Source organism: Etheostoma spectabile, chromosome 23 (assembly GCF_008692095.1).
Source record: "Etheostoma spectabile isolate EspeVRDwgs_2016 chromosome 23, UIUC_Espe_1.0, whole genome shotgun sequence".
NCBI classification, from domain to species: Eukaryota; Metazoa; Chordata; class Actinopteri; order Perciformes; family Percidae; genus Etheostoma; species Etheostoma spectabile.
The window spans coordinates 17,481,573-17,502,977 of NC_045755.1; the positions used below are offsets into that span (position 1 = coordinate 17,481,573).

The window sequence follows — 21,405 nt, forward strand, 5'->3', positions numbered from 1 at the left end:
GTGGAGTAAAAAATATAATATTTCAATCTGTTATGAAGTAGCTACTATAAAGGATGTAAAATACAAGTACCGTATTGTCAATGTGTAGCCTAGGGCCAACTAAGCTACAGGCTACACAATCTAGGTCTACTTCCTTTCCTCCACTGGAATTTGACTATTTTCTATTGGAAAATTATTATTTGTAATAATTGAGTAATCCCTGTAATTCAGCCAGAATCAACACATATTACTTATTTAACTTAACCATTGTATGGTATTTGGGTCAAATTGACCCATTTTAAATTTTTACAAGAAAAATGGTACAAGTTACATTTTTTATACCTGACAATCAATGGCCTTAACTTGTTTTCTGTGATAAACATGTATGCCTGACTCAATTCAGAACATTACTCTGGATATGACCACTTATGTTTTTTTCCAAGACAAGACTAATCACATAGTGGATTTTTAACATGAATTATAACCTCATGACAAAATAACAAATCACTTTCCATTTTTAATTGTGTTCTAGTAGAGACTGAATGCCTTCCCTAAACATATTCGTTATCTCAATTGTTTGAAATTGAGATAAAGACAAAATAGTAGATTATGAAGTAATATTGTATTTCAGAATTGTTTTTAAAACCCCAAATAAGTCACGGGTCAATTTGACCCGTGGGATACGAGAAGGTCCCGCAAGTGGAGACAACACAAGGGTTAACAGCCATATTTACACAACTAGGGTCTTTGCCCGGCTGGTCCCTCTCTCCGGCACCGACAGACACGCCTCCACTCCGGGGTCCTTCCTCCGCCGGGCTCCGCCCTCTCTGGAGACGGTACCCTCCTCCTCTTCTCTGGCCGTCGACGGAACTTCAAAGCAGACTTCTTAACCTTTTACAGCCCTCGGATTTATGTTTCCACAACGAGTGATGCAGTGATAGGAAAGCAGCAGAAGTTACGCCGGCATGTGAAACTTGTTTACCGGCTGAGTCTTGAGACGTTGTCGGGGAGATGAGTTCATAGCCAACGGTAGGAAAACTAGCTTAACTGTCCCTCCTTTTTCTTTCCCCTCGTCGCATGGACATGAAAACAATCACGGCCCGAGCCTTCAGCGGAGCTGTTTTAGGTGATTGTAAGCAAACTTAAACGTGTTTTGTAGTCATAAAAGTGGATAATTAGTGGATTCGGCAATGATTCTAGCGCTAGCTTTGCGTGTTTTTTTTTTTTACACAAACTGTTGTAAAACCGCAAACTTCAGCCAGTGACGTCACGTCAAGACCAGAGATCCTTAGGCGAGGAGACCACTCTAATAATAAAAATGGGAGATAAAGCAGTTTAGTTTTCATTACAAAAGTTTGTGCTCCATGGCGCACTAACTAATCAAGTAGTCTATTAAAAATAGTCTATGAGTAGGTAAAAAGTCCATTATTTTCCAAATTCAAGGTAAATTCCAGTATGTTTATCACTTGAAGGTGTCAAATGTCTGTTACCACATGTGGGATGGGCCAGATGTTTTGCATGACAAATACAAAGGTATCTAACTATAAACAGACCGCCGTTGGTCCAAATGTAGAGATGAACCTAATAACATCAAAATGCATTTTTGTTGTTGATGGATCAGTAACGTACAGTTTACACATTCAGAAGGAAAAACATATTTTTTAATTGTGTTTCTTAGTTGAGAAACACAACATGCTTATTTATAGTTTAGGTAGGTCAAACTCTTTGTTTCATTTCTGACAATAGAACCAAGATTCAGACTTTAACCTCTTCTGCAGTGTAACTTTTTTATGCACACACACTATCAGTTAAGAGTTTCAGGTTTCATGTGATCAGTAGGAATGTCTTACTAACACTACTTTACAGGATCAAGACACTTTAGCACCGACATTTTAAGAATTCAGTTTCCAGTCCTGTGTTTTGAATTGCAAGAGTTTTGTCTGTAAACCTAAATTATCACTTTCAATGATAGCTTGTACACAGTATATAGTATAAATGTTTGTGTACACGAATGTGTTACAGGAACCCCACTAGAGCTTCTCCGGTCTCCTGCTAGTTGAAGTGGTAAGTTTATCCCCCCCGTGTTGTGTTTGTGTGGTTTCAGCATGACTCCACTGGGAGGACGTGATAATTACAGTTAGTGTGATGTTACGGGAAACAAAGAGCTACAGTGTAATGTCTGGTTTGTGATCATGGTGACACAAACAACTTCCAAAAGATTAAAGAAGTTGCAAAAAGACATTAAATTATGCCTTATACCGTAAAGAAGACCCAACCCTAGCCAGTTGTTAAAATGTATGACATGATTTTTGTATCCAGTGTGTCCACTGAGTCTTAAAAAGTCAATATATATAGACAGTTAAGGCACTTAAAAATATGAAGTCTACTATGACTTTTTTTAAGGCATTTTTACAACATACTACACTATGACTTTTTTACGACATATTGTACTAAGACTTTAAATCAAATTTAAATGACATACTATACAATAATGTTTATGATATTTCGTCAACATACTATACTATGACTTTTTTAACTTTTTGACGACACACCATACTTTTGACTTTCATGACCTTTTTCGACATACAATAACTTTTATGAAATTTAGATGACATAATATACCTTTTTAGGACTTTTTTTAACCTCCTATGACTGTTTTGATACATTTTTACGACATACTATACTATGATTTTTTTCTGACTTTTTTCAACATACTTTACTATGAATATTTTTTGATACATTTTGACAACATACTATGACTTTTTTTAAAGTGTTTGTCAACAGCATTTTGATGATGTACTACACTATGACATTTTTAAGGCATTTTGTCAACGTACAATACTATGACTTTTTTGTATACATTTTGACGACATACTATACTGCCTTTTTTACGACATAGGCCTACTATACTTGGACTTTTTGAAGATATGGTATACTATAACTTTTTTTCATGACATTTTGATGACATACTATACTATGACTTTTTTAAGGCATTTTTTAGGCATGACTTTTTAATCAAATTTAACAACATACTATATTATGACTTTTTTTATGAAATTTTTACTACATACTATACAATGACCTTTAAAAAAGTTATGACGGAATCTTGCTTTAATTTATTGCTTAATCCCTGCACAATGTTTGAATGACCTACATATTCAGTTAGACCTTTTTATCTAACCATATACTGTATCAAAATACAATTTCTTGCAGTGCCTGTCAATTAAATCATGGCTCGTGGTTGCATCTGCTGCGTTAAATACATGCTCTTCCTCTTCAATCTGCTCTTCTGGGTAATTATTACACATGCATACACACATACACACACAAAGTCAGAAACTGTTACCATGAATCAGTATAAGATCAAAATACCAACAGAAGTGTTTACTTATCATTAAATCAACAGGAAGTTTCTGAGTTTCCTGTGTTTTTTCCAGCTGGGTGGGTGTGGATTGCTGGGTGTGGGCGTGTGGCTGTCGGTGTCTCAGGGCAGCTTTGCCACCCTGTCGCCCTCCTTCCCGTCGCTCTCCGCCGCCAACCTCATCATCACTCTCGGCACCGTCGTCATGGTAACAGGTTTCCTGGGATGCCTGGGTGCCATCAAGGAGAACAAGTGCCTGCTGCTGAGTGTGAGTACACTACAATACCCATCATGCACCACTAGTGGAGTTGTTTTGAGTATTCTTTAGTCGTGTCATGTTCAGGTTGCGTTGGAATTTTAAATGTTGAAGCCGCTTAGTGCTGCTGATGTGAGAGGTCAGGACCTACCCCCGAACAATAAGTTTATCTGTCGTAATTTATACCTCAAAGCTGATGTGTAATTTTAAGTAAGGAGATCAAATGTATTTGTTTTGCATTCATATAAATGCCACATTAGTGTATCGTGCATGTTTCTGATAATGGTGAATCATTTTAAGCCGACTCTTTTCTTCGCTTTCTCCAGTTTTTCATCGTTCTGTTGATCATCCTTTTGGCCGAACTGATCCTCCTCATCCTGTTCTTTGTATATACCGACAAGGTAAGACTGTGGACCGTCATATTTATGATCCTCTCCTGTTGTGGGTGCGTGTGACTACTTGTTCCATGATCCACCTCTGTTTGCCCAGGTCAGTGAAAATGCCCGACAAGACCTGAAAGAAGGGCTTGTGCTGTACAACACAGATAACAACGCCGGCCTGAGGGATGCCTGGAACGCCATACAGGGAGAGGTAGAGAAATGTAGTAACAATCACTCCCTCTACTAGTTTTTAATCAAACTTTATTATCATCGGGCACCCGGATAGCTCAGTGGGTTGAGTGGGTGCCCATGTACAGAGGCTTGCTCCTCAACGCAGCGGGGCCCGGGTTCGAGTCCAGCCTGTGGCCCCTTTGCTGCATGTCGACCCCCCTCTCTCTCTCCCCCTTTCACACATCTCTGTCTGCCTTTCTAATAAAGGGAAAAAAAAACTTTATTATCATCATCCTGTAATGCACTTTGTAACATCATCTGCTTCTGTGTCTCCGGCCTGTGCACCAGTGGCGATGTTGTGGCGTGGTCAACCACAATGACTGGTACATCGCCCTGCATGACAACGTGGTTCCAGACCGCTGCTGCCAGCAGGTTTACTCAGGCTGTGGACGCAATGCCTCTAATACCTTCTGGACACGGGTCAGTGGGTTTCGGTTTACGTCTTAAAACTGCTATTAAAGTTATTCTCTGTGGCATTAAAACAGCTAAATACTGTATGTACGGAGTGGTATCAATCTGTTCATCTAATTCATGTCATTACAAGTGGACAAACGTCATCAATGGTTGAAATACTGGAGTGCAGTTATATGCAGTTAGAACCAGCTCATTTTAGCTGGTGGGCACTACTAACATTTCTGTGTTTCTTCCAAACTAAAGATACCATTGTATTCATAAGTTGAGACAAGATTACAAAAACAAGCGGGGAATGGATCATCGGGCCGTCACACTCTTTTTTAGTTGTCTGGATAACTGTCTTGACCTTAAACGGGATACCTTCTGATGTGCAGTACTCTTTATGTTTCCTAATTACTGTTGGTGTGTGTTTTTAGGGTTGCTATGAGAAGGTAGAGGAGTGGTTGGATGACAACAAACACCTTCTGGGAACCATCGCCATGTGTGTGTTGGTCATACAGGTAAGCAGCTCTTTATCCATCATGACTTCCTGTAAACATACACGCTGACTTTCTTAAGCCGAGTGGCGTGTTATCTGTACGCATTTTGAGCATCTGGGTGTATGTCTACGCTCATACACCCAGATATCATATATACGCTACTTGCCGTGTTTTTGCGAGTAGAACGCAACGGTTGAGTTTAGGAAACGTGACATGCAGGTTGGGTTGGGGAAAAGAAGAACGGGGTTGGCTTTAGTAAAAAAAAGAAACCAGTGGTTGAGTTTAGGAAATGGGACACGATCCCCAGTCTCCTGGGTGAAAGTCCTGTGTTTTATCCATCCACCACACCGACCACCCTCCCTACGCAGATTTTTTCCCTTTCATACCACTCGCTACGGCGTCAATTTGTACACTGTGTCAAGGTAATGTAAGTCAACGGAGGCCAAATGGCGTTGATAAACACGCTAAGAAGCAAGTATGCGGGTTGATAACACGCCAATAATGGCATAAAACAGCACTAGTTTATTATTAAGTTCATGCTTTCATCCAAAGTGACTTACAAGAAGTGCATTCAACCATTTAGATTTAAGAGTCATGTAAGTACAGTAACATTAGTAAATATGTTGAACTGGAGCATTAAGAAACAATGATATTCGTTTTTTATGGATGTGTAGGAAGGTGTTGTCTGAACAGATGAGTTCTCAGTCTGCGACAAAGATGTGTAGAGTTTCTATTGTCTTACCATATCTTACCTAAAGACAACAGTATGGGAGAAGCACTTATTCAAACTCTGTTTAAAGCAACAGTGTATAAATGTCTTATTTATAATGGTTTTTGTTTTGGTTTTCCTAGCTCCTTGGTATGGCGTTCTCGATGACACTTTACCAGCAGATCCACCGAGCAGGGAAGAAGTATGAAGCCTGACCGGATCAATGCGGTCGTTCCAAACTGTTAATATCGGTTACATAAGATATATCACCTTTTGTTTATACTAAAACAAATAAGCCAGTTTTAATGTGTGCCACTAAAGTCTATTATCTCACACTTTTCTTAGTTAGCTTTTTAAAATCACACTGCTGTTACGTTATGAAAAATATTTGTGATTTGCCTCTGACAATCCCAACCGAGAGAATAGGCTGAGAAGAGGAAACGTGAGGAGAACGTTTGTGGTTGTTAAGATGCCACGGCCGTGGACGAGTATTATGAATGGACCGTTCAGAAGCATTTTATACTAACGTGTTCAATAAAAGCACTCTTCACAAATGGGACTCAGGTTTACACAGGTTACTGACTCAATGACCGTCCCACTCTTTGACAGGCAGCACAAACATATTAAGCTATATCTTTTTGATGACTTTTTTACCAATATAACGTGCTATACTATGATTTTTATGACTTTTGTTGACATACTTTACTATGACTTTTTCAACATACTATACTGAACATTCTATGACTTCTACATTCTATACCAGGACTTTTTAAATAATTTTTCGACATGCTATACTATGACTTTTTTCATATTTTTCAACATACTACACTGCCTTTTTTCTACATACTATACTATTACTTTCATATTTTTTCGACATACTATACTATGACGTTTTTCATAATTTTTCTACATACAATGACTTTTTCATATTTTTTCAATATACCATACCATGACTTTTTAAATGTGTTTTTCCACATACTATACCATGAATTTTTAAATGTTTTTTTACACATACTATACCATGAATTTTTACATTAATATTTTTACATTCTATGCTATGACTTTTTTCGACATACCATACTATGACTTTTTCATATTTTTTCAACATACTCTGCTATGACTTTTTTTTTCATTTTTCACAACATGCTATACTATGACTCTTTTGACATTCTTTTTTCATATTTTTTCAACATACTATGCCATGTCTTTTTTCTTCATACTATACTATGACTTTCATATTTTTTATGGCTTTTCCCTTAATATTTTTACATACTATACTATGACTTTTTCTGACATACTACACTATGAGTTTTTTAATATTTTTTGACAATCTAACTTCTTTTCACATTTCATTTTTTTGACATGCTATACTAGGACTTTTTTTATTTGTTTAAGACATGCTATACTATGTTTTTTTTCCGACATGCTATAGTATGACTTTTTAATTTTTTTACGACATGCTATACTATGATTTTTTTTCATTTTTTTCGACATGCTATACTATGACTTTTTTCCTTTTTACGACATGCTATACTATGACTTTTTTCCTTTTTACGACATGCTATACTATGACTTTTTTTCATTTTTTACGACATGCTATACTATAACTTTTTTTACGATATGCTATACTATGACTTTTTTTTCATTTTTTCGACATGCTATACTATGACTTTTTTTTTAAATTCAACATGCTATACTATGCCTTTTAAAAAAAAATTTCAACATGCTATACTATGACTATGACTTTTTTTTACGACATGCTATGCTATGACTTTTTTCCATTTTTTACGACATGCTATACTATGACTTTTTTCCCCCAAAAAATACGACATGCTATACTATGACTTTTTGCCTTTTTACGACATGCTATACTATGACTTTTTTTTCATTTTTAACAACATGCTATACCATGACTTTTTTTTTCATTTTTAACAACATGCTATACCATGACTTTTTTTTCATTTTTACGATATGCTATACTATGACTTTTTTTTTTAAAATTCAACATGCTATACTATGCCTTTTAAAAAAAAAATTCAACATGCTATACTATGACTATGACTTTTTTTTACGACATGCTATACTATGACTTTTTTTCATTTTTAACAACATGCTATACTATGACTTTTTTTCCATTTTTTACGACATGCTATACTATGACTTTTTTTCCCAAAAAAATACGACATGCTATACTATGACTTTTTGCCTTTTTACGACATGCTATACTATGGCTTTTTTTTCATTTTTTCGACATGCTATACTATGACTTTTTTTTTTAAAATTCAACATACTATACTATGACTATGACTTTTTTTTACGACATGCTATACTATGACTTTTTTTCATTTTTAACAACATGCTATACCATGACTTTTTTTCCATTTTTTACGACATGCTATACTATTACTTTTTTTCCATTTTTTACGACATGCTATACTATGACTTTTTTTCCCCAAAAAATACGACATGCTATACTATGACTTTTTGCCTTTTTACGACATGCTATACTATAACTTTTTTTACGATATGCTATACTATGACTTTTTTTTCATTTTTCGACATGCTATACTATGACTTTTTTCATTTTTTACGACATGCTATACTATGCCTTTTTGCCTTTTTTCGACATGCTATACTATGACCATTTTTTCATTTTTGACAACATGCTATCTATTCTTTTTTTCATTTTTAACAACATGCTTACCATGACTTTTTTTTTTTAATTCGACATGCTATACTATACTTTTGTTCATTTTACAACATGCTATACCATGACTTTTTTTTCATTTTTAACACATGCTTACTATGACTTTTTTTTTCATTTTTAACGACATGCTATACCATGACTTTTTCTTTTTTTTTTAATTCGACATGCTAACTATGACTTTTTTTTTTTTTTTACGACATGCTATACTATGACTTTTTTTTCATTTAACGACATGCTATACCATGACTTTTTTTTTTTTATTCGACATGCTATACTATGACTTTTTTTTTTCATTTTTAACGACATGCTATACCATGACTTTTTTTTTCATTTTAACGACATGCTATACCATGACTTTTTTTTCATTTTAAAACAACATGCTATACCATGACTTTTTTTCATTTTTAACGACATGCTATACTATGACTTTTTTTTTCATTTTTATCACATCTTACCTGACTTTTTTTTTTTTTTATTCGACATGCTAACTATGACTTTTTTTCTTTTTAACGACATGCTATTCCATGACTTTTTTTTCATTTTTACAACATGCTATACCATACTTTTTTTTTTTTTTTAATTCGACATGCTATACTATGACTTTTTTCATTTTTTACGACATGCTATACTATGACTTTTTTCATTTTTTACGACATGCTATACTATGACTTTTTTCATTTTTTACGACTGCTATATGACTTTTTCATTTTTTACGACCATGCTATACACAACAAAAAAAAAAAAAAACAAAAAAAAAAAAAAAAAAAAAAAAAAAAATAGACTTTGTCATTTTTACGACATGCTATACTATGACTTTTTTCATTTTTTACGACATGCTATACTATGACTTTTTTTGACATGGAACAGACTTTTTAACTTTTTTCGACATACTATACACTGACTTTTCGACAATCTATCCTATGACTTTTTTACAACATACTATGACGTTTTCGAATTATGACTTTTATTACTTTTTTTAACATGCAAAACTGACTTTTTAGACTTACTATACAGTGAATTTTTCAACATAATACACTGACTTTTTTCCTACATACTACACTATGACTTCTGCTGCTGTAGTCTCTGATTAAGTGCTTTACAGAAACAGAGATAGATGAATAGAAAGGCAGATTTTAATCAACAGTTAATATATGGTTTAATCTGAAAATAGTAGACAGAGCTAGGCTGGTCTCCCTGTTTCCAGAAACATACACACATTTTAAAAAATGTCTGTAAGTAGTATTACAAGTATTATATTAATATCAGATAACTGTCTATCACAGTTATTGACAGCACCTTTGCCATTTTTGTCTGATTATAAGTCCATAGTTTTGCCATTATCAATGACGATGTTTCCTTTAATCACAACGTAACGGATCAACTCCTGATGTCCTCCCAGCTGGTAGATGAGATGCTCCCATCTGCAATAAAAGGAGACGGTGTGTTTTACATACAAACGCGTTAAAAAAAACACACAAGACACGCAGTTATCAGCAATAAATACTTAAGGTGTTGCACTCATATGTCAGAATAAAACATCTATGCAAGCTGATATAGACTAAAAGACACTATTACACAACAATACCACTATGTTTTCACAGTTAGATCTTTATTTTAGTTAGACCTTGTCCTGTAGCATGGGATATTTAGGTATTATATATATATAGCATTTTGGGAGGAATAACTTGTAAAACTGTCACCAGAACGTTTTATTAATTCACCATTCATTGTTTCTGCTTTTATTAAGAAAATGTTCACCCTGAATGGTGTAGTTCTTATGAGGTGTTCAATGTAGTTTGAAGTATTTAAAGCCCTCTATTGGAAGTTTTGTGTACAGCATCTCATTCAAGCCAGGATTCTGGTATAAGAAACAGCTGTTCAACAAATATTTCCCACAAAGGAACCAGAGGTTTTTACACTCAGAAACCTTTCCGTGTGTGTAAATCTTGACACGTGATTTACCGTGTGGTGTTGAGGACCAGCAGGTCTCCGTGTTTGTTGACCTCCAGGGAGCCATGTGTGTGGGAGCGCCCCAGGGCGTAGGCCGCGTTGATGGTGGCCGCGGCCAAAGCTTCGGGCATGGACATCCTCATGTTGACACAGGCCAGGTGCATGACTATCGGCTGAGGACGTAGACAAGACAGAGAGAGGAAAACGCCAATAAACAGGATAGAGACAAGACATCAGTTTGCAACTATCAGACACTTGTGTAGTTCTCACCATGGAGCAGCAGTAGGCGTTGGGGTTAAAGTCGCTGCCGAGGGCGACGATAACTCCAGCTTCCAACATGTCTCTGGCCCGAGGCTGAGGCAGCCTGAACACATGCAAATTATTAGACAGCTCACAGTGGGAGTACTTCTGTGTTACAGAGTGGTGGAGGAAGTATTCAGATCTATCAAAAGTAGTTATTATTTTTCTGTCAGCAACTAATCGATCTACTACTTGTTTTAGCTCTTCCTGTATACAGAGTAATGTTTGGTAGTTAAATTAAACAAACCATCCCATTTAATAGGATCTTTGTACATTTTGTAAAATGTTGTGAAGTAACTAAAGTTATTAAATAAATGTGGTGGCGTAAAAAGTAAAATATTTTCCTCTGAGATGTAATGGAGTAGAAGTTCAAAGTGGCATGAAAACAAGTACAGTACCTCAAATTTGTACTTAAGTACAGTACTTGAGTAAATGTACTTAGTTACATTCCACCACTGGTGTTACAGTACCGTAGGATGTAGGCTGTAGTTGGTAAAAGGACAGCGGCGGTTCTTGCTGTTGCCATGGCAGCAATCCCCTCGTCTGTGACCTCCTCCAGGTGACTGATGGCCAAGGCTCCGAGCTCTGCACCCAACTGACACCCAACTACACACTCAGGTTAACGAGGTTATTATTCGAGAAATGAACAGTCAATTAATTGATCCGCTTATAAACAAAATATGAATCAGCAATTCTAATAATTGATTAGTTAGTTAATTTATGAAACAAATGTGCTGCTTTTCTCAGTTTTTATGATTATAAACTGAATGTCTTTAAATGTTGGACTGCTGCTCCGACAAAACAATTTCAAAATATCAACGTGAGCTCTGGAAAATAATGATTGAAATGTTTCCCTATTTTTTTAAGCTTTAAATACCAAAAAACTAATGAATCATCTAAATACTCAGCAGATTAATGAAAATACTTGTTTGCAGCTTTCATTTTATGTTTAGTAACATTACTGACGAAAACAAACGTTTAAAAGCAACAATAAATAATAACCTAAAGACACCTTGGTACTCAGAACTCAGAGTAGATTTTTTTTAAAATTTTAATCTGTTTATTAATCCCCAATGGGGAAATTACAATTTACACTCTGTGTCCACACTTGTTAGTAGTCACACACAGTCCTGAACTACACACACACACACATGCTCAGGATCTATACATGCACTAATGGAGAGATGTCAGAGTGAGTGGGCTGCCAGCCGAACCAGCGCCCTGAGCGGGTGGGGGGGTACGGTGCCTTGCTCAACAGCACCTGGCAGTGCCCAGGAGGTGAAGTGGCATCTCTCCAGCCACCAATCCACACTCCCTTCTTTTTGGTCCACACGGGGACTTGAACCAGTGACCCTCCGGCTACTACCACCCCCAAATTATTATTTAGATTATTTGATTTTATCAAATAATGGACTATCAAAACAATCTTATGTTGTCTGTAAAATAAAGCACATTTTCCAAAGCTCAATTTTTAGGGTTGTTAGTCCTCCAAAAATCACTCCCATAACCCTGTTAACGACCTGCTTAGCACCCAACAACAGACAGACACAATTAGCAGCTAACAACCCACATATTTTTCATATAATAATTGGGAGTTCTATATTAACATCTTAGTGGTTCAGAGGAATGAAAATCCAACTTTTAGGCCATTTTGAGGCTGTAACATGTTGAACTGTGTTGCATTACACAGACAGGTGTTTTTAGAATTTAGTCTACTCTTACTGATACAAACGGAGTGCACAACACATGAGAAACACAATGTGTCAAAGGCCCATTTCACTCAAAGTGGCAAAAAAAACAAACCTGCAGCTTTAGGAGTAAGTGATACCTGAGCAGAGTTCATGGGATGAAGCTCATCTCCGTGGAAGTTGATGTTGAGGCCCAGGTCTTTGCCGGCCTGCAGGATGGAACGAGTCGAGCCGAGGTCGAACACTCCCTGCTCACAGAACACGTCGATGTTGTCGACTCTCAGAGTCCCAGCAGACATCTGCTCCTTCAGTCGTGGCAGCTGAACCTGCAGGATGTCCTTTGTTGCTTCTTCAACGGTCTTCCCTCTAAACAAAAGGACAGAGAAGATTGGTTGGTTATTCACTTTCAGGATGGGATGTGAAATATGCAGTCTTCTATAAAAAAAAAAAACATACTTGAGTATATTACCAGAAAATGACCTTTTAGAATACCACTTGAATAAGAGACTTAAAGTATCAAAAGATATTTTCTGATATTAAATGTACTTAATTAAAAGTAAGAGTTAAAAAAACTTTGATTATGAACTTTATTGTTGCCAAGGAGACAAAAGGTAACGTCTCTAAAAATAGAGTTGTGAAGGGTAGTGACATTGAGGGTGATCACGAAAGGCAGCACTAACATTGACTTATTAGTGTGAAGGTAGTCTCAAGTTTACACTTGTGATTTATCTGTTTTATGAATTATTATTTTTTTATTTTTTTTAGGATACTTGTGTTTTATCTGTTGACTGATTTTGTGTAACGCACTTTGAATTTCCCTGTTGCTGAAATGTGCTCTACAAATAAAGCTGCCTTGCCTTGTTTTCACACCTTCCTAAACATCAAATTCAATTTTGTGAGGAAGAATTTTTCACTCCAAATTACAAAGACACTTCTTGCAAGTAGAAAGTAACAAAAATGCTTAGGGGGGAAATGTATCAGAGTAAAAGTACAAGTTTTATTTAGGAAATGTAGTGGAGTAAAAATGAAAGAAATTTAAAAGGTTTCAAAAAAACATAAATAACCAAGTAAAGAACAGGTACGTGAAAATGAGTAAGTACAGTTACAAAGTAATTTGTTACATTACAACACTGGAAATAAGAACTGCTGAGGAAGGTCCATACTTAGGCACTGCGTGGGCTCCACAGTAGGTTGAGGAGATGTTAATGGGCAGGGTGCGTCTGGCCTCCTCGATCACCTCCAGCATCTTCACCTCAGTCTGCAGATCCAGTCCGTACCCGCTCTTACACTCCACCAGGGTCGTCCCTGCTCGCTGCATCCGGACCAGCCTGCTGCTGAGGGACCCCAGCAGCTCTGAGGACCTGGCAGCTCGGGTGTGCTCCACCGTGAAGTGGATCCCTCCCCCGGCCCGGTGCACGTCCATGTAGGTGGCACCTGCCAGCTGCAAGAGTAACATGCATTTTTATAAAACTATGTAGCTCCAGTTATGGAAGTAAGGTCAACAAACTATCAAAATGTGATTTACCTTCATTGCAAATTCATGCACCCTGTCACCAGCCCAGACTGGATGGGTGTGCGCGTCAACCAACCCTGAAACAAAAAGCTTTTTCAAATACTAATCACTGATTTCATGTAATTATAATATAATCAGTCCAAATATCCAGTCCCAAAAACTATAACTTGCCTCTGCTGAGCTGATACTCACCAGGCAGGACACACATTCCTGAAGCATCAATCACTTTATCAAAGGACCCTTCTGGATACTGTGCTCCGATGACTTCTGCAGGCCCCACGGCTTTAATGAGCCCATCACTGGATGAAGAAATGGTTCCTTTAATGTCGCTTTAAAGCCCAGCTTGCATCTGAACATTTTATAAGTTTGACAATGTACAGCTTAGACTAATGGAAAGCGTACAGAGGAAAAACCTTTTGGTAAACACCCTCAGTCCAAAGTATACATTTTGCCCCAGTAGTAGTAGGTTAATAGCACCAGTATAAAATAGAACTAGATTAAGTGTCCAGAAACCAAATTTAAATTAGCAAGTGGTTATTAATGAATACGTTTTAAAAGTGATACTAACAGAAAAGTGTCCAAAGTTTTCAGTCGTAGTGTTTTCTTGGTGTAATGAGCCATTACAGCCTGTAGAGGACACCAGTGTGGACATGTCCCATTCCATTTGGCTTTTAAAACCTGCAGCTCAACTAGAGCTGTGGTGGCATTTAGTATGCAGGTATGAAGAGCAGTCACACAGTTCATAACTAATGCTATTTGTGTAAGATTTCTACACCAACTCATACAATATGTATCATGTGCTTGCACATGCTTATAACATGGTATGAAGAAATCTCAGATGCTTACCTCCCTATCACTACGCTCCCATTTTCAATCACAGAAAGGTTTTGCATGCCATGTTTGGTCAAGAACTTCTCTCCGTTGTTGCAGATCAGGACCACCAGTTTGGCATTCTTCACCAGGAGTCTATAACTTTTGGACATTTTGATTCATCCAAAGCAGAAACACTTAACTTCAGAGTGACTGGCTTTCAACTAGTTTTGGAACAGGCAAATATTTGTTCAGGAGAACAGTTTAAAGTGCACAGTAAGGGGTGGTGCTGCTGCCACTGACAACCAGTAATCATTCAAGAGAAATTTACATATTCTGTTAGATAGATATGACCAATTCCAATCTGGCCCCAACACTCTTCCTACTGGGGCTGCACAATATGCCCTAAAATCAAAATCACAATCATTGCACATTTTACCTCAATATTGATAATTAATCACACTTTTATATATAATCTTGTCTGAAGGCAAAATGTTTCCAGAGGTCAGACACTGCGGTTCCTCTAGGCACAAGTTGCTCAGTTGACTCAGAATTTGTCTTGTCAATGGAACTATTTAGCAGTTTTTAAAAAGTAAACTTCCCATTCCGAATCTTATTGGCATCCATTTTGGCGTCTCGCGCTCACCATCCACTCAAAAAAAAAAACATTACTACTCTTTGGCCGGCTCGCGAGCCCAAACAGCATATTTTTGGTGTTGGAGTTTTTCTTACGTTACTAGTTGTTGCAACAGCATGTGAAAAAACACACAAAGTTTGCTGGTCTAAAAAGAACGTTAATCTTGCGTTAAAAAAAAAAAAAAACTTGTTTAACTGACAGCAATAGTTATCAAATGTAAAAACCACAACAACTCAGGTTTAAGAAAGGGTACAATAATCATTTTATTGTGTCTGTATCACAAAGTCACAACATAAAATTGAACTTACAGTAAAAAAAAAAAAAAAAATCAATTTCAAAACTGCTTGAAGAAAAAAACCTCAAGCGCAGGCGTTCATTTGTTTCACATGGTGAAAACACAAACACACATCATCTCAGCTACAAGGTACAATCACACAACAGGGCCGAGCATCACTCCCTCATTTCTCCGTCTTCCTCCTCTTCTTCTACACCTCTGATGTACAAAACGTTATTGCACCTGTGGGTATGAAACACACCTGTTAGCACAGTGGCCGCAGGGGAAAAGACAGAACACCAAATGGTTTGATCATGTACTGCTCCTTTTGCTACCACCACTGATTTCTTGGAAAAATGACACGTTAATTATTAACACAAGTTAGTTGAGGAAGTAAGGAAAAACAATTGAGCCATAAAAATAACTTTCTCTGTATCGTTTTGCCAGAAACTGCTTTTTTGCAGCCAGATTCAAAAACTTACTATAAATTACCTTGCTAAAAAACAGAAAATGCAGAATTAAGTAACTAATAAAGATTCTACTGAACTAGTTTTGATGAAAGATGAAAAGATCTTTTAGGTTGACAACAAACCTGACAAGCACTTCACCAAGATGACCCGCCAATGCTCCATCCACATACTCTTCTGTGTTTGCCAGCTGTCAGGAAAACAGAAATATAAATAGGTCAAGATGCCACTCATAAAAGGTGTATGCTGTCATGCGGTCATGCTCTCTAATTGGAATGGTACAGCTTGGTATCTTACAATCCCAATAATCATGAAGAGAAAAAAACTGTCAGCAAAACTTAGACTGCAGAACATGTAATGCTGGCAACTCTGTAACGTACGTTAGGTCAGAAAAGAAATTGGCACCGTGTACTATATATGATAGAATATATACTCTGCAAAAAAAAATAAACGCCCTTTCACTTTCAACTACTTTTATATTATAAGCAAACTTAACATAATATGCAAATATTTGCATGAACATTAAAAGATTTAACAACTAAGACAAAACTGAACCCTTTTCACAGACAAGTGACTAACAGAAATGGAATAATGTATCCCTGAACAAATGGGGTGGGGGGTGTCAAAATCAAAAGTGGCCCTCAGTATTAAGCATTAAGTACTGCAGGGCATCTGCTGTCTTAGGCGTCTCACAGTAAGGACATTGCAATGTGTTGCCGTGGCCACATCTGCTGTCCTCATGCCTCCTGGCACCATGCCTAAGGCACGTTCACGCAGGTAAGCAGGGACCCTGGGCGTCTTTCTATCGGTGTTTTCGGTCAGTATAAAGGTCTCTCTACTTTCCTCTCTACTTTTTTATAACTGCGACCTTAATTGACTACCGCCCTTGAGCTGTTATTGTTTTTTCGATGGTTCAACGGGTTCATGATCAACAAATATTCTGTTTGTGCAAGCAAGGATAGCACATATCTGTGTTGATGAATACCATTTGTTGTGGAACAAGACATACTAAACAATGAATAGTTCTCACCTGCATATTCATGTACCCATCCACAGACACCAGGTAGCCCTTGTACTCCATACCCCACTTCAGTTTTACCATCACCGGCTTGCCTGTCAGGCCGTTCAAGAATGGCTTTGGGTTCAAAGGTAAACTCTATAGAGACAAAAGATGAGGCAGGTTATTATACACAGTTTACTATACCACCTTTTGGATACATTACGTAACTATACATGTATATTGTGACAGCATTGCCAACACTAACCAGGGTATTGCTTACTGTCACAAATAATGTTTTTCTAAAAAGATAATAAATTTAGTTTTATAACTCTGACAAATAACTTTGGCTTGGCATATCAGCAGCATGTCAAATGAAAACATGCATCTAGTGAACTTTCCCAGATATGTGGCGATATAATGTTAATAAATTCGGCCTAACACTCAACACTTATTTCAAATACCCTTTAAAACACAAAACAACAGTGTCTGACAATATATGGCAGTACACAAGATTACATTAGGTAGAACCATTCTAAGTCAATATTTACGTGTTACTGCTGTGTCGTTTGGATGTATCCCAAAGTGAAAAGCTACAGCTGGTGTAGCCTGTATTGTACAGAATCACAGCCAACCCCAGACACAATAATTCACGAGAAAACCCATTTTTTCCACTTCTTTGTTCATACGGTTTCCAGCCAACGGTAACGTTAAAGCAGTAAGGCTGCGTCCTGTACAGCCAAGCAACCTAAACGATGACGTCTTTACGGGAAAAAAATAAAGCTAGCGTTTAGGTGGAGCAGGTTCTGGAAAGTAGCTATACAACGTACTGCTTGCCGATAAGCATCATGCTGAATTAGATGGTTTTTGAATGGAGTTTGGTGGGCCTTCTTCCTACTCACTGGGCCAAAAGGCGGCATACGTTCACTTGTAAATTACGCTGCGCCGCCAAATAAACGAAGACATGGACCGTAGTACTATTTTAGTAACTACATACTATGTTTTATGTAGCTTGTGAGCGTAAACTTGAGAGCCATTCATTCATTCATTCACTTAAAACCATGAATGAGAAGCGAGCGTAGCTAATGCTAACTAGCAAATAGGCTACATTCTTTGAGCAGTGATAGCGAAAATAATCCCACTGAACATCTAATTAGAAGATGGTAAACATTAGTACGATGTACTCACCATTTCTGTTCTACTCAACGCTGTGTGGGAATTAATAAATTCGGTATGTTTTCGACAGAAGAACGTTCGTACTTCGTAAAGCAGCACACGCTTTACCGCCGAACCGGAAGTACAGCCCTTTGACCTGTGAGGGGTCTTCCTGTTTGAACACACTGCCCCCTGGTGGTGAGAGGTCTACACTGTAACACACAGCTCAAGTCCCCCTTTACCTGAAGAGGTGTTTTGCATATTATTACTTCTGAAAAATGTAATTGAGTACATTTACTAAACTGATTACTGTGATTAAATACAATTTGAGGTACTTTTACAATGCATTACGTCTACTCCACTACATTTCAGAGGCAAATATTTTACTTAATACTCCACTATATTTGTCTTTTTTGTTGACAGCTCTTGCTAATAGTCAATCTACAGATGAAAATTTAAGATAAAAATATATATGATCGTTAAAGATCATGGTTCCCAACCGTTTTGGATTGTGTGACCCTGTACAAGAAAACACATCTATATATTTAGATGATCATTTACCCCAAACATGTTTTTTCTTCTTCTACAAACTGCTGCTTCTGCCAACTACCTTCATTTAAACAACTGAAAAAGTTTAAAGAGGCAAATAATATGTTTTGCATCTTAAATTACATCATGTAAATCATAGGAAAACTACAAGTTATGTTGTTTTTGTTCATTTTTAAGTCAATATTTGTCTCACAAACTGTGTTAAATGTAAAAAAAAAATTATAACCTTCTTCTTATTCCTGACTCTAAAACCTAAAACACTCTGGTTCCAATTAAATAAGAAAAAGCCAATCCCCACAATTTATTTTCTGTCAAATAACTCATTTATTATTTGAATACACGTTTTATAGCTGTAAGTTGACCTTCTTTTAGGCTTACTTTATGAGGTGTGTTATTCCCTCTTGCATCATAATAATAGGCTTGAACGGACATTCTTTAAAATGTGTCATGTGATAACTGTAATGTTGAATCATATTTTTCTTCTGAACTACTGTACATCCAGCATCACTGTCAGTCTCTCTATCTGCCCTGAGTTGAACTATACTGTGTGTGTAACACCATACTCTGTTGAATATTTCACTTTAACATGAACTTGGTCAAAGGACTATTCAGTAATTATAAAACTCTGAACTTATTAGGAGCAGAAAGTGAAATGACTGTCATATCTAGGTCGTCTCGGCTCTCTGTCTGGGCAGCTATTTCTCTCCAGGCACACACAGTCTGAAGATTTCACTCATTTTTCTGTGTAAAAGAGTTCAACTGTTAGTTAAGCATTCAACAAGTTCAAACCTGATACATTAAATGAAACCAACATCTGACTTACTACAGTGAAGGGCTTGGTTCCTTCAAAAATTCCTCTAAAATTACAAGAGAGCTTTCTTTGCATGTTTGAAATACTCATGTCCTTACATCATTTAGCCTATTTTCTTCTCTCTCCTTTTGAGTTGGCCCCCATGTAATTAATCAATCTGTCCATCCGTTACATGGCATGTTAACAATGTGTGTACGTTTGTATGTCAGGAGCAGGGGCAGGGCCAGAGGGGTGACACTGCCACAAAACGACCACAAAGAGACAAAGAGTCTCCACAAAGAAACACAAAATGATCACAAAGAGACGAAAAAACAACCACGAGATGCAAAAGGAACACAAAGATCAAGCATCAAAGAGATTAAAATACGAACACGACCACAAAGAGACACAAAACGACTAAACAGAGATCCAAATTAATCTCAATGAGATAAAAAAAACAACCACAATGAGACAAAAATTACCACAAAGTGAAGGAAAATGAGTAAAAACAGACCCAAAACAGCCACAGAGACAAAAAAGCGTCCACAAAGAGACCGAAAACAACCTCAAACAGATGAAAAGAGACCACAATAAGATGCAAAGCGGTCACAAAAGGATGCAAAATAAAAGAAATAAAAAAGACATAGCCCAAAAAACACAAAAAAGCATCCACAAAGAGACACAAAACATCCACAAAAGAGATGAAAAGAGTACACACGGAGGTGAAATATGACCGCAAAGAGACAACAAATGACCACAATGTGATGCCAAGCCTTTTAGTTGTTGGTATCATCATTTGGAGGAAGACAGCTTTGTTAAGGAGGCCAGTCGAATCATTCCAGTCTGATGCCAAACAGCCCTTTGAAGTCTGCAGAGGAAAGCTGAGAGACTGAAGTTAACAGGGAATGGGCCTGTGGAGTGCATGAATGCAGGAAGTGTAAAGCATGGGACTCACAAACCTCACAGCTGCGTGCAAAAGTCCACTGTTTGACGGCCAACTTAAAGACCTTGCTTCTTCACCTTGCCAAGAGTTAAATGAGAAGATACCACACTCGTGGCTGTACCATATAGGTCTGTATATGTTGTGCTATGGCTTAGCTTAGCACAGAGTCTGGAAACAGGAAGTCTAAATCTCGGAGAAAGATCCCAGGTTTCTTTCTCTACAAAGAGTAGGACTGATGACTGAACCAGGACAGACAGAACAACGTGAACAGGTGAGATCGTTTCATTTGGCTCACTGTTTATTGGACACGGGTCAGAAGCTCAGAAAGCAGGTCATGGTCCGATTACACAGCAGACAGAGAAGCCAAAGCCACGCTGTGTTCAGTCGAGCTTGACCCAAATGGGCCGGAGCGGAAAGAACATTGTGGATTTTTTTTGTACCACTACTGAGCACAGGGGGGCACACTGCATCCTGCTCAGTGTTGTTTTGTATTGTTCATACAGGCCCAACCATAGATTAGATTAGATTAGATTCAACTTTATTGTCATTACACAGGTACAGGTACAGCAACGAAATGCAGTTTGGGTCTAACCAAGGTGCATAGCAGTAAGTGCAGGATATTACAATGGTCCTATAAGTGCAAGACATGGATATGTAATGAATAATATATGGAAAGAATACTATATAAACAGAGTTTTACAGATGGGTTTGTCCTATGAATACAAAATAGAAACAAGTATTGTGAGCAAGATTTACCTAGGAATTTGGTGGTATTACTAAATTGCAAATTTTTACAGATATGTGCAAATAGCATAT

At 37.2% G+C, this 21,405-nt stretch overlaps 3 protein-coding genes across 3 annotated transcripts; 1 reads left to right on the plus strand and 2 right to left on the minus strand.

Moving 5' to 3' along the window:
• The first annotated feature begins 757 nt into the window (after positions 1–757).
• On the plus strand, positions 758–6,365 carry LOC116673366 (tetraspanin-9). Its single transcript, XM_032505669.1, has 9 exons — positions 758–1,008; positions 2,002–2,043; positions 3,193–3,272; positions 3,417–3,608; positions 3,923–3,997; positions 4,086–4,187; positions 4,496–4,627; positions 5,038–5,121; positions 5,953–6,365. Exons 3-9 carry the CDS (start codon positions 3,210–3,212, stop codon positions 6,022–6,024), a joined length of 720 nt encoding a protein of 239 aa, XP_032361560.1. The 5' UTR covers positions 758–1,008; positions 2,002–2,043; positions 3,193–3,209; the 3' UTR covers positions 6,025–6,365.
• Positions 6,366–9,631: 3,266 nt separating this feature from the next.
• Positions 9,632–15,052, minus strand: amdhd1 (amidohydrolase domain containing 1). Its single transcript, XM_032505651.1, has 9 exons — positions 14,814–15,052; positions 14,160–14,266; positions 13,980–14,044; positions 13,618–13,895; positions 12,595–12,820; positions 11,237–11,361; positions 10,737–10,830; positions 10,479–10,639; positions 9,632–9,937 (listed from the first exon to the last, which is right to left on the minus strand). Exons 1-9 carry the CDS (start codon positions 14,948–14,950, stop codon positions 9,832–9,834), a joined length of 1,299 nt encoding a protein of 432 aa, XP_032361542.1. The 5' UTR covers positions 14,951–15,052; the 3' UTR covers positions 9,632–9,831.
• Positions 15,053–15,652: 600 nt separating this feature from the next.
• Positions 15,653–18,491, minus strand: snrpf (small nuclear ribonucleoprotein polypeptide F). Its single transcript, XM_032505685.1, has 4 exons — positions 18,341–18,491; positions 17,186–17,311; positions 16,281–16,345; positions 15,653–15,931 (listed from the first exon to the last, which is right to left on the minus strand). Exons 1-4 carry the CDS (start codon positions 18,341–18,343, stop codon positions 15,865–15,867), a joined length of 261 nt encoding a protein of 86 aa, XP_032361576.1. The 5' UTR covers positions 18,344–18,491; the 3' UTR covers positions 15,653–15,864.
• Positions 18,492–21,405: the final 2,914 nt, after the last annotated feature.

Coding starts and splice junctions, on each gene's coding strand:
- LOC116673366 (XM_032505669.1), top strand. CDS start 3,210: ATGGCTCGTGGTTGCATCTGCTGCGTTAAATACATGCTCTTCCTCTTC. Junction 3,273..3,416: donor TCTTCAATCTGCTCTTCTGG/GTAATTATTACA, acceptor TGTTTTTTCCAG/CTGGGTGGGTGTGGATTGCT. Junction 5,122..5,952: donor TGTGTGTGTTGGTCATACAG/GTAAGCAGCTCT, acceptor TGGTTTTCCTAG/CTCCTTGGTATGGCGTTCTC.
- amdhd1 (XM_032505651.1), bottom strand. CDS start 14,950: ATGTCCAAAAGTTATAGACTCCTGGTGAAGAATGCCAAACTGGTGGTC. Junction 10,831..11,236: donor ACTACAGCCTACATCCTACG/GTACTGTAACAC, acceptor GCATGTGTTCAG/GCTGCCTCAGCCTCGGGCCA. Junction 10,640..10,736: donor ACGCCTACTGCTGCTCCATG/GTGAGAACTACA, acceptor CTACGTCCTCAG/CCGATAGTCATGCACCTGGC.
- snrpf (XM_032505685.1), bottom strand. Junction 16,346..17,185: donor ATGGGTACATGAATATGCAG/GTGAGAACTATT, acceptor TTTTCCTGACAG/CTGGCAAACACAGAAGAGTA. Junction 15,932..16,280: donor CTTGGTGAAGTGCTTGTCAG/GTTTGTTGTCAA, acceptor TCATACCCACAG/GTGCAATAACGTTTTGTACA.